The following is a 13,059-nucleotide window of genomic DNA, read 5'->3' as shown; positions in this document are numbered from 1 at the left end:
AGGTGTTTGCTGTCTCCTGGGAGGACCTTATGTTGGGAAGGTTTAGCATCAAAGGAAAAAGTGTGTGCATTCGAGAGACGCAGTGTCATGGGAAGGGTCTGTGTGAAGTTCTACAGGGTGGTAAGGCAGGAGAGAGTAAGAGCGAGATGAAGGCCCTGGGTGGAGCCCCCAACAACGATGAGAACTGCCGAGGGGAAACCCAGTGTGAGGAGCGGAGCAGGAGCAAGGAGTGGAGCTGTGGCCTCACATACCAAGCACGTTGTGTGGAGCAGCACACGCGTGTGCACATCTCAGAGAGGGGAGACTGTTCTGGATGGAGGAAAGCTGTAGGAGGTGCAGTCATGGGACTCGTGTAGGCTGACTCTGTTTTCAGGGGCCTCCCATGTCCAGCTGCATTAGGTAAAGCTGCTTCTCAGGGAATGCTGCCTCAGGCTCCTGCCACCTTGTTCTCTGGGAGGGTGTTGCCAGTAGTGCTGGGCCAGTGACCTGGGTTACTTCTCTTGACTGTCTACCCCACTTCTCATGTCCATCTGCCTTCCCAGCAGCCTTGAGCAGTGGCCTGTCCAGACTGGTCGCTCCATGCACCACTGTGACCAGGGCTGTGTGTCCCACTCGCCGGCCTCACAGGCTCCAGTGGCACAGCACTGCCTATCCCAGCTCACTCACTCGGATGATAAAGGACTTAATTCCTAGAGAGAAAGCCATTATTTAATTCAGTTTATTAAAATAAAATTTGGGTTCTCTACCACCATGACCACCATGCCCTCCTAGCACTGTGTGATTCTGAGGTAGGGGCCTGTGTAGAAACTGTCCAGTCTGCCTGCTGCTACATGGCGAATAGATACTCAGTGCCCGTGTGTGGAGACAGATGGGTGGCCTTGTGTCCCTACCCGCGGAACAATTCGGTCCTCAGCTCTGACCTCCAGCCCCATACAGCGCACCCTGCTTTGCATGCCAATCAGATGAGGTGGAGACAGCCTGCCTTCTCTCCTTGCGTGTGTTTTCCTGGCCATGCCCATCACGAATGTCTGTAGGCCTGTCTGCCGTACACGAGCCCACCATGTTAAAGTGACTGCATACGCCTGTGTGGACGTTTCTGTGTTTTAATGCCGCGTGTTTTCTCTGCCTCTCTTCATCAAGTTCTTGCCATGCATGAGAATGTCCTCAAGTGTCCTACTCCGGGCTGCACAGGGCGAGGGCATGTAAATAGCAACAGGAACTCTCACAGAAGGTAAGCACCACACCTGCACCTGGCCTGCAGGGGAGGCCCTGGGAGGGCCCATCTTCTCCCCCCGAGACATGCCCTCCTCAGGCACGGAGCCTGTGGTCCTTTAGCACACAGGAGTCAGAGGCTCAGATCCCTTTTTCATAGGTGGGATTTTTAAATTGTCTCACCTACCTTGTCGTGATGGGGTAACAGTCTCCTCTCCTCCACCCCCCCAGGAGGCGCCATCCTTGGTATAACATCTAAGATGGAACCGTGACCGTCTGCAGTCACAGTAAAGGCTCCCTATCCCCCAGAGGTCAGAGGGACTGCCCCACTCACAGACAGAGCGGGACTTAGATACAGGGAGACTGCACAGTTTGACAGGACTGGCTGCCCATCCCTGCCTAAACCCTGTCATCAGTGTGGCCATCAGCAGTACGGGAGGGTGTCGGGTACATGTGGGGGAACCTGTGCCCAGTGGGTAGACTGTTTCTGGCCCACTGCTGTCCTTACCTGCTCAGAGTCACACCTTTGCTCTGGACAAATTCCAGTTCTCTTCCCCCCTTATTCTCACCTTTACTGAGTTGCATTTGGTTCAATCAGATGCTTTTTTGCAGTAGTCAGAAATGGTTCTGTTACAATGAATCTTACAGCCCATTTCAGTGCCACCACTCGCTCATGTAAAATTTCATCTAAAGGGAGGAAACTGCTATGAGTTTCCCTTTAATGTTTGCTCTCCCGACTGGCAAATTTGGTCGATGGTGTTAAATTTGTAATGAATCAAATTGCAACCCCACCACCTCCAGCCCTTCTGAGAGTTCCTTGGGCTTATGCTGCAGGAGGAGGCAGCGATAGGTGGTCAGGGCCCGCGTGTACAGCACCAGGTCCTTCGTCAGACCTGTGCAGAGCCCACACGTCCATGGAGTGAGAACACGTGTGCCTTCGCTTGGTGGACATGTGTGTAGTCACACTGACACCGTGGTCTCACGAAGGACAGACTCACACACAAAGAGCAAATCTGGGTCTTGTCCCTTAGTATCCAGCTCCAGACAGCTTCCAGCAGGTCCTGCAATTGTCCTGCTTTCCCCCACCCCACCCCCGCCTTCTGTCTCTCTTCAAGGGAGGATCAGCCACAAGCTGTGGTCAGTAGTGCTTGCGGGGTCGGCCCAGACCTCCATCTCTGGTGCCAATCAGAGAACTGCCCTGCTTGGACTTCTTAGCCTGCCTGGCGGTTAGGCTCTCCCCCAGAATTGAGCATCCCAGAGTGGAGCCTGTGTCTAAAATTGTACTGGCTCCCACTCTCTTGAGTGTCGCGGGATTGGCTGGCTGTCACTGGCAAGGATCACGTGCACTTACACGGGGCACGGCCAGCAGCACTGTCTGCTGGGGCACGGGAGCATGCCACTCTCCTACTCCTGCCATCAGGAAAGCCTGGCTGGTTTGGGAAGTCACCCTACTCCTGCTTGGGTGGTGGTGTGTTGATGGGGGAGGGGGAGGGGGACCAGGAACCATCTGGGGAGACAATTGACCCCTTTCTGTGATTGCAGCCTCTCTGGATGCCCTATTGCTGCAGCGGAGAAGCTGGCAAAGGCCCAAGAAAAGCACCAGAGCTGTGATGTGTCCAAGTCCAGCCAGGCCTCAGACCGCGTGCTAAGGTACCCAGCTCAGAGCGTGCCCTTTCGTGAGCTTGTCCGCAGGCAGCCCCACAGGCCAGGCTCAGAACTGCAGGAGCAACGGTCACGCTCAGTGGTGGGAGTGAAGCTAAAGCACACTGTGCCAGGAGCGAGACCCAGGGTCCCCTGCCCCATGCGGGGCCAGTGAGGGCAGGAAGGGACTTCACCTCCCTGGTCTCCGTGACTGATTGTAAGTTTTTCCATGAGCAAAGAGGACGGGATTGTGCCTGGTTTTCTCTCCGATAGCTTGTGTTGTGACTGCTGGGTGGCGGAGCTTTACCAAGCAGTGAGACAGACTCCCGCAGTAGGTCTATCTCAAGTCGCTGAGAGGCCTCGGCACCAGCCTGCAGGGCGTGTCAGTGTTCCTGACAGCATCAGAGTGACAGGACCTCCACTTTGCACAGACGTGGAAGCTTTTTGGTGGGAGCCTCTGGGCTGCCCTCTCCTCTCCTGTCCTCAGAAACCCAGTACAGAGAGGGGACATGACTGACCTGCCCCAAAACTTCATCCCTGGCGATAAACTGGGAAGGACCTCAGACACCATCAGATTCAACCCAGCTGTTTAAGTTTAGAAAACTGAAGAGGGGAGGAAGAGACCACACTCTCCTAACCTCATGTCAGCTTGCATTTCTGCACGGGGCACCCTGCTGATCACTATACGTTCGGCCTTCTTAGCTCCCAGCACACCTGAGGCCAGTATCACAGTGGGGGTCTTAACAGGGATGTGTGTTCCACCGTGGGAAGGGGTCAGCATTGCCAGAGCTGGGCTCTGCCTCAGAGCCAGTGAGGGTGACCCCACTCTTGCTGTTAAAGAGAGAAATGAGCCCCCTCAACACACACACTCACAGTCTTGCTCTGTTAACTTGTTCTCAGACAGATCACATGGACACGATCAGCTTTGTGGTTCTGTTGTGTATAGTTCACAGTTTACTGAAAGGGTTTTACTATAGTCCTTCAACCCCCCCTGTCCCTCAAAAGCAAAAAAATCTTTACAGAAAGTGAGAAATATTTAAATAGACAAAAATAAGGAAAACTGTCTATGGTCCCAGCATGCAGAGAGACCCCTCAGAATGCAACTTGGGTGTGCATTTTCTAGATTGTTCGGGGCAGGGGTATTACAGTCTAACCTCCCCAGGATGCTTTCACTCTCACCTCACAGAAAGTAAGACTGACTGCAAATAAATGATGAGACCTCCCTGAGGGCCCACCCCCAGCTCACTGTTATTGGCAGCTGAGAACCCCAAAAAAGTAACCCTCAGGCTGTGTACATCTGAGAAGGGATGGCTGCTAGCCAGGGGAGGTTTTGGGGATTGATAGAAAGAGAATGAGGTGAGGGCTCCTGTTAATATCCTTTGCCTACTGTGGCCAGACCCCATCCCACACTCTTCCTGAAAGCCCACCAGGTGATCAGCCTCTCCCATCAGCCGCGAGCCTGCATTCCAGCATGACGCTCTGGGGGCAGCTTGAGATGGACAAGACTTGTCCGTCATTGCCAACGTCCCCTTGTTCAGACCTAAGCCTTCATTCTAACACGAGCCTGAAACAGCGGCTTTTACCTCTTTTCTGTGGCTTTTTAGCTGCCCGGTGTCAACAACTGTGCATCTACAAACAGCTTTCCTTATGGGCCCCGTGGGTGTAGGGAGGTAGGGTGTTAGCACAGCAACGGGCTGGTGTAGCCAGGCCGTGGGCGGTGGCCTCTGAAGACCGCTGCCCTCCTGCCCCACACGTGGCAGGTGCTGGAGCCCCAGCTACGAGCGAGGCAGGAACCTGGTCTCCACCCCCATCACCCTGTGCCCGTCTCCGCGGTGTCTCCGCCCAGGGGACACTCAGCAGGGTGAGGACAGGGACAGGAGGAAAGGAAAAAGAGTTTAAACCCAGAATCACTTAACTAATCACGACTTTTTTAAGTCTAAGTAAATTTCCCAGCAGGAATTTAAGAACTGAGTAAGGATGTCCAGTCCTGTCCTATTTTTCACCTCCTCTGCAGCGCCCAGGCCCGGGCCCATCCTGCCTCCACTGTCACCAGGAATGGCCTCCTTGCCGAGCCTCTGCCCCATGCTCCCTTCCTCTCAGGGCCCTTAGTGACCTTCTGAGGGCACAGGGTTGCCCCTTCCCCAGCGCAGCCCCTCCCCTGTGGCCTTGCTCACGGGGTGTGTGAACAGACTCCCAGTCTGACCCACCTTCGACTTCATGGTTCTCTTCCTGGAACGCCTTTGTAAGCCACCCTGGGTCTCACCCTTAATGATCTTACCCATTCTGTAAAGCCGGCTCCAACCTCTCCATTAAAATGGAACTGAATCTCATAGCTGGAAGGGGCCTCTCTTCCCCAGAATCCCAGCAGCACTTGGGCTCTTAAAATATCACACACACAAAATGTCGCAGTCCAAGTGACCTTTGAGGCAGAGCTGGGGGTTAGTCATTTATGCAGCTAACCCCCCCCCCCCCGACTACCTGGTAAATGCCTCAAATAATGGACATTTAGCTCATCACTACCTTCTTTTGTTGATTTTACAAGCAAATAAGCTAAGTTCATGAAATCAAAGTAAGTGCCTGGGTGACTTGGTAGATTAAGGTATTAGCCGGAGGGGAAGTTGAGTGAAGGGCACAACTTTTCTGTAAGTCTTAACTTCCAAAAAGAGCTTAAAAATTCCACCTATGAGATAGATAACTAGCTGAAAACACACACAAACACAAAACAAAGTAGAATCTTAAATAATGAATAGTAATCGAAGCCTCCTCCATTTAAATAATTTATTCCAAAATCTAGAAAAATGAATGACTCCTAGGTAAAAGTATTGGAAGCGCATGTTGATAGCTTTTGGAATAGTTACTGTGTCTTCTGCTTTATGTGCCAGATGTGTAAACTTGTATCTAGTTTCACCTCAGCCTCTGTCCCTTTCATTTCCTGTTGTTTTCGAGGGAAAAATACCTCCTTAGCTCTCTGTGTTTGAGTGTGATTCTTGCTCTACACAGAAGAAAGCGCATGGACTTGAGATTCTTGTCCTCACACCTGTCTCCCCACCAGGCCCACCAGGACCCTGAAAAGAGAAAGAAAGGGGGGTGTTGCATAGTGCAGTGTGGTGTTCCCCTTGTCAGAGCTGATGGCGGGCAGCTAGCTGAGGTGCTGCGCAACGCCTGGGCCCTGGTCTCCTCTCGGGAAGTAGACGTGGCTTCAGTGCGAGGTCGTGAGCCCTGATGCAGCTGGGAAATGAGGCTCTGGTTTAGCGTGAGCCCTGTCCTCCCCCCACCACGAGAAAGCCAGCTGTCGATTGTTTCTTGTTTGCTTACAGGCCAATGTGCTTTGTAAAGCAGCTCGAGATCCCTCACTACGGCTACAGAAACAACGTCCCCACGACCACACCACGCTCCAACCTGGCCAAAGAGCTGGAGAAGTATTCCAAGACTTCATTTGAATACAACAGTTACGACAGCCATGCTTACGGCAAGCGGGCCATAGCTCCCAAGGTGCAAACCAGGGACATATCCCCCAAAGGATATGATGGTAGGAGGTGCACACTCTTATACATGAGAGTCACGCTTGCCGTTATGATGTTGTTGTTGTGTATATCCATTCCCTACCGGCCGGTCGAGCATGTGGTCACTTGCTGGGTACCAAAGAACAGCACGTGCCTGAGGTCCACAGGGGTGGGGGGCAGGGACCTGGAGGACTTGGGCAGGGAGCCGCAGCTCATCTGCTTCATGCTGTCGTTAAGACCCTGCCCTCATCTTCATAAAGGTCCTTTAATAGATGGCCCAACATAGGTAACTGGACAGCCAGTAGCGGCGGCCCCAGGTGCTTGGCTGTGTTGAGGTCTGCATCCCCCCACCCCCCACCCCGTGTTCTCAGCCCTGGGTGTGCACTAGAGTTGTCTGGGGGAGATTTAAAAGTCTAATGCTCAGGTTTCACCCCACACTTTTCACACCAGAATCCCAGGTGTTCCCTGTGTGGCGCATTCTCAAAGTCACGTGCAGCTGAGGGTGGATGACCTCCACTGGTGTCCCCCAGACCCTCCAGCTGGTGCAGACCCTGATCTATTCCCCCACTGAGAGTGGATGCTGGGAGTGCCACTTGCTGTGACATGGCTTTGTCATTGGCTACACTCATAGCCCCCATCGCACCCACCAATAGAGTAGAACCAATGAAACCAGCAGAACTCTGCGTGCTTTACAGGAGAGGACAGTCCCTTTCCACCCATGGGTGCTTGAGCCCCACCAGGGGTGTGACTAGTTTCATTTTATCGTGGTTAGTGCTTGAATGACAGAAGGAGGGCCGAGTTTCTTTGATTTTACTTATTTATCGATTCTACTTTAAACCCTACAATATATGGAATTAGTTGGCAAATGTTACTGATTGGGGTGTAGATTGCATAACTTGGATGATTCAGAAGTCTTACCTTGGTGCCTCTAGCAGAGGGAAGGAGACAGGTGTTTACAAATGCTCGAGTACCTCTCTGAAAAAGATAATTAAAATCACAGCACACAAAACACATTTAAACTGAGTGCCTGGTGAGTTCTGAAACCTTTTTACAATTCCATATGAGTAACTTCACCTTTTTCTAAGTTCTGTTACTCATCCTTTGCCTTAATAACAATTTGTGTGGTGAATAGAATTTACTATTTCCTTGATGTACCAAATATTGATTTTCCTTGCATGTGTCAGTTCTTAACATATGGGAGCAAAGATACAAATGGGAAACAGGAAGTGGCTTACAGTATAACAGAAAATAATTATTTTTGTTTTATTTTGTAATAATTTGACAGTTTCAGGTTTTGTTATAATTTCATTCATTTGATTGCAAATGAATGATCAAAAATAGAACTCACAGGAATAAGGGTTCTGTTGGTACCACTTAGTCTTGCGGGGATCCTGTGGGCACTTCGACTAGCTCGTTTTCATAGGTTGCTTATTGCTGCTGTTCTGTGTGGCCTGTTTCCTTGCCCTTGTCGTCATGACTGGGCTGTGGGTGAGGTCGTGGTCTGCAGAGCATGTCTTCGTGCATACAGTGGCCTTAGTGGGTTAGAGTCAGACCTGTGTGCTCCCTTCCCAGCTTCCCCATTAGGACTGTGTGATGTTGGACACCTTAGTCTCCTTGTGAGTTCCCTGAGTCGAGAGCAGGTGACCATTTCTGCCCTGCTGTTGGGAAGATCAGGGGACAGCTCTAAAGAGGTGGACACACACAGTTAATTATTGGCATCAATTTTCACCTGCCCAGGAAAAATACCTGTTGTCAGAAGCTCTGGCAGAGCGATGCTGTTCTGCTGACCATAAGAAAACAGGACAAAAACTTCAGTATTAGGCCTTCAGTAAACTCTTCTCGCACTAAACATTTGCTGAGAAGAAAATCAGTGACCCCGCTTCTCTTCCACTAGATTGACCTGACAGATTTTTAACATATCAGGGAAAATGCCCGCTAAGGATGAGATGGGCTGGGCTAGTCCTGGTGGGTATGAGCTGGGAGGAGCCACTCCCATTCCTGGGCATCAGGCAGCAAACAGCACAGGATGACTCTGGTCTGCACTCACCCTTCCAAGAGTGTCCCCCAGACTTGCTTCAGGGGCACAAGGAATTCAGTCATCGCTCCTAAAGAAGACTTGAGAGGAGCCTGTGGGGGCGCAGTGCTTGGGAGCAGGAGCAGTGCCATGGGGACGCAGGCAGCAGAGAACAGGAGGGCCTTCCCCCGCTGTCTGCATGTCACCCCTTAGATCCCACCTGCTGTGACAGAGCCTCTACCTCAGTCAACCTCCTGCACTCTACAGACAGACACCAGCTGCTGTCTCTGCCCATCTGCCTGTCCATCCATCCATCCATCCATCCATCCATCCATCCATAAATCCATCCATCCATCCACCTACCCACCCATCTACCTACCTGTCTGTCCATACCTTTACCTATCTGTCAGTCTATTCTTTCCCTCTTGACAACAAGCTTCAGGCAAGAGAATGTGAATAAATACAAGGCAGTGAAAGACACACTTGTGCCAGTGAGGTGAGGAATCCATTACGCCTGGAGGAATTAGCGTGAGCTTTACCTAGGTGGCAAGCATCAGGCATGGTTCATGAAGCCAGGTGGCCATTACAGGAAGTCGGAGCCGTGGGTCAGTGGGGACTCCCAGGGGGCTGGTGGGGCTGCACTTGAAACTTGGGAGAGGAGGGCCAGGGGCCAGGGGTGACTGTGCAGATGGTGAGGACATGGACACGGAAATCCTTGTGTAGGAGATGACAGTGGAGGGAATGGTGAGGAGCAGAGGGTTCCCAGATGCAGGGCCTGTCCATTTAGGACTGTGCTTCCATCTTGGGTTTACCTGCAGAAAGCACAGACGTGAGCCCACATACAGACTGAGAGACAGGCGATGGATTCGGGTGGCAGAGGCCTTCATCCAATTAGGCCTGAAGGCTGCCACGTCCACCTGGTTGGGACAGATCCTTAGAAGGCACATATTTGAACTGTGTCCCTTTTTGTCTGGTTTTTATGGAAATTCAGACTTATCTATTTCCTACAAGAAAACATTCACACGTGAGAAAGTGTGCATTCCCAGGAGAGTGAGACTTCTGCCAGCAGAGCTGGTTAACAGTAAGGTTCTAGCCGGAAGATGTTTGCTTTGTTTTTGTTTTATGTAACGTATTTAATCAGTACAAATTTCATATGGCCTTTCTCTTTCCTGCAAGAGCGGGCTGACCACCTGAAGAGGTATTTCTCAGTGTGGTGTGGGACCTGGCTCACTGCCGATGCTGCCACGTGAAGGCGTGGCCCTGCGGTTACAGCGCTTGTAGCTCTCGTCCTTCCCAGGGATGTGCTCGCACCGAGAAGGACATGAACAATTTCTTTGCTGATTGATTGAAAAACAATTGGATTGAAAACAGTCTTGTTTGCCAAAAAAACATCCAGTGTATTTTGTCGAGATTCACGTGCTCCCATCTGACAAGGTGGGGACTCCCTTGGTGGGGGAGGGGCCAGAGCGCACCTGCCATCCCCACCATCCAGCTCTGCGGCGTCCCCTGGAGTCAGCACCATGTGGCCATAGAGGGCTGACACTGGGGTCTTGTCAGTGTTTTACTGATAATTATTAGGACTGAAGGCCTTCATCACCTGAAGGAGGTGACGTGTAGAGACTCTTATTTCATTTGGAACAAAACAAAAGGGAGGAGGCGTTAGTAAAAAGACACGGCTGGCCACCCAAGCTGCTGCTCCCGCAGCCTGTGAGCTCCAGCCCGCCCCAGGCCCCTCCCAGCGTGGTCCAGAGCAGGCTTTAGGCTTAAGAGCTAAGTGAAGTAGATGCCCTTTACCGAGTTTGGCTGCAGTCTGTTGTGCAGACACATGTTGTCCCACCTACTTTTAGAGATTGACTATCACTCATTTCTGAACAAAACTGCTATTTTTCTTGTTTATGTGGACCACATTTTTTTCTGAGCCAGTCACTAGGAAAAAAACAAAAAAACCTATAAGTATTATTTTATTTCCCCAGAATTTTTATACTTGTTTTTCTAACATGTGTGGGTGATGAAAAACCACAAACGAGTTCCTACAAGGGCACCTCAGGCTGCGAGTTGGCATTGCCGCCTCGGTGTGCTTTCCGGCAGGTCCCTGGGGCAGCCTCCAAGGACAGTCTCTCAGCTCCCTCTGGACTGCTCCCCGTGCCTGCCCTCCGGGCTCAGACCGGAGCCCTGCTGCTGCCCTGTGCCCTGTGCCTCTGAGAAAGGCCACATTTGTGGGGGACAGAGGGAGGGGGACGACGTGGCTGGCACACCAGCAGCCTGGACACTGGTTCTCAGGGCTGAGCTAATTTGAGAGCAGAGTAGAAGTAACTCGTCTGCAAGTTACTCGTGCTCGTGGGCTTGAGTGTGGAACCAGCCCCCTGGTCCGTGCAGGGGAACCTGGCCCTGAAGGTTAGCTGCTCGTGGGGTGGCTTTGTGGCTTTGTCGGGCTGTGCGACAAGGTCGGGTGGCTGACCGCATCGCCATGTAGCCAGGTGGGAGCAGTGAACCTCGTCCACAGTGTCAGGAGAGCATGGCTTCAGTGTCAAGTCGAAGATTGCTGACGACAGGAGCTTACTTCTTTTCCCGTTTGTGCCTGAATGAGGCATTTTGGGGTAGTTTCTTGGTGTTGCTTATAGCGAGCAACCTGTTAGCTCTGTGAGAACTCTCCCTTCGTTTCATTTAGGCTTCTTCTTCCCATGGGGAAAGCACTGTGCAGGTCTTCCTCGGGTGCTCTGGGCACAGACCCGCTAGTGACAACTTGGGGACAACCGTGAGAGCAGGGTCAGGCTGCAGGCCCCCTCCCTGCTGTCAGAAGAGATGCGTGTGGATGTGAAGGGCTTGCCCTTTGGTACCAGGCACCGTAGCACAGCTGGGCCCCGTGCACGTATCCCCACACCATGTCCGCTGCTCCTCGTGCCCACGCAGGGGAGCCCCTGAACTCGCTTTGGGAAAGTGTGAGAGACATCGTGTGCCCCGTAACAGGGTGGCCCTCTGGAGCGTTCAGGACACCACGAGGAGAATGTTTTCTGGTGTCTGTGGAGCACTCCAGGTTCACCTTGGAGTAATGCTCACTGCCAGGCTCCAGGAGAGAGGTCTGAGTCATGTGGTTTTAGTGACCTGGCAGTGATACTGGGCCCAGGCTGATAACCCTCCATCAGATGTTCCCATCCACATGCTGAAGGGACTTCACACAGCTCTGAAAAGCATGCTGTTCCCAGGAGCCGGTCTGGCTGGTAGTGAGCTGGCTGCTCAGAAAGGCCTCTTGTCAGTGACCCTCTGTGCCCGACTTGGGAGGCCAGCTATTCCTGTGAAGAGGGCATGTCCGCATGTCCCTGAGCGGCACTCTGCTGAGTGTTCATCTCAGGCTTCCCCAGGTCCACAGGGTGCGTGCCCCCTTGGCCGTCCCCTTTCGCCTGCTGGCCCTGTGTGACAGTCCCAGGGTGACTCTTCTTGGGGAAGGGGTGTTTCAGCCACACAGTCTGGTCTGCACACCCAGCCTGAATGCCACCTCCCAAAGCCCAGGTCCCACAGGCCTCACAGGTGGCCCAGGCACAAGACAGTGAACCCCATGGGCTGCCGCAGCCCCTCCTGGTGGGAACGGCCAGCCTCTGGAAGGCTGAGCAGTCTGTGGGTCCCTGTCACCAGTGAGCTGATGAGTAGCCCTGCCAGGGAGGCTGCCTTCTGGGCCTCAGCCAGGCTGGGCTGCCCAGTCACTGCCAACACCCTGGTGGCTGAATCCCAAGCAGGTGTGAGCCCACAGCGTCCCATGCCAGTGCCACTGTGGGAGGGACAAGGCACTGTGTCTCCACTGTCCCAGCTCTGCTCAGTCGGCCACACGCGCAGGCCCCAGGAGGCAGGCCCGGTGCTGTCTCCCTGTGAGCCGGCCGTTGGCCTCGTGCCCTCGTGGGATGTGTGTCTACGCGCAGCGCCGGGGGCGGGGCGGGTGGCAGGGCGCCGTGGCTCAGCGGGTACCCGCGTCACCCTGCCCGTGTCTCCCCAGCGAAGCGGTACTGCAAGGACGTCAGCCCCAGCAGCAGTACTGCCAGCAGCTACGCGCCCAGCAGCAGCAGCAACCTGAGCTGTGGCGGCGGCGGCAGCAGTGCCAGCAGCACCTGCAGCAAGAGCAGCTTTGACTACACGCACGACATGGAGGCTGCCCACATGGCCGCCACTGCCATCCTGAACCTGTCCACGCGCTGCCGGGAGATGCCGCAGAACCTGTCCACCAAGCCGCAGGACCTGTGTGCCGCTCGGGTATGCCGCCTGGCTGGGCCCACCTGGCAGAGCTGGCGGGGCAGGGCCGGCACGCCCCGAGTCACCCTGGCCACCTCGGGACATAGGGCAGCAGCTGTGCAGACGGCGCTGTCTCACTGAGCACCCTCGCTAGTTGAAGGACTCGCGGCTCTGCAGAGAGGAGCTTGAGCAGCAGGTGGTCCAGAACTGGCCAGGTCTCTGAGATCGCCGTGCATCAGTGACCATGTCCTCTCTCAGACTCCTTTCTGTAAACAAAGGGCACCAGGAACCTAAAGAAGCAATACGCTTTGAACTTAAATACAAGGACAGTTGTCAAATAAAAGACAGGACTGTCCCCTTCTGTGCTCCCAACAGGTCACCCAGAACGAGGGAACAAAGCAGCTACAAATCCAATTTCCACAGGGGCTAGTTGTGCAGCTACAGTGGCTTTTATCAGCTCAGAAAATGCCA

General features: G+C 53.3%; 1 protein-coding gene across 2 annotated transcripts in view; it reads left to right on the top strand.

Moving 5' to 3' along the window:
• MYT1L (myelin transcription factor 1 like) overlaps nucleotides 1-13,059 on the top strand; it is a 272,855-nt gene that overhangs the window by 213,754 nt on the left and 46,042 nt on the right. For both annotated transcript variants that reach the window (XM_081157325.1, XM_081157324.1), the window contains exons 10-13: nucleotides 1,141-1,231; nucleotides 2,755-2,862; nucleotides 6,171-6,382; nucleotides 12,356-12,609. In XM_081157325.1, the coding sequence (XP_081013451.1) occupies nucleotides 1,141-1,231; nucleotides 2,755-2,862; nucleotides 6,171-6,382; nucleotides 12,356-12,609 (665 nt within the window). The remainder of the gene's footprint in view (nucleotides 1-1,140; nucleotides 1,232-2,754; nucleotides 2,863-6,170; nucleotides 6,383-12,355; nucleotides 12,610-13,059) is intronic.

Source organism: Miniopterus schreibersii (assembly GCF_964146895.1).
Source record: "Miniopterus schreibersii genome assembly, chromosome: 13".
In the NCBI taxonomy this organism is placed as follows: domain Eukaryota; kingdom Metazoa; phylum Chordata; class Mammalia; order Chiroptera; family Miniopteridae; genus Miniopterus; species Miniopterus schreibersii.
The sequence above is the reverse complement of the archived record's forward strand: the minus strand, read 5'-3'. Positions and strand labels throughout refer to the sequence as shown.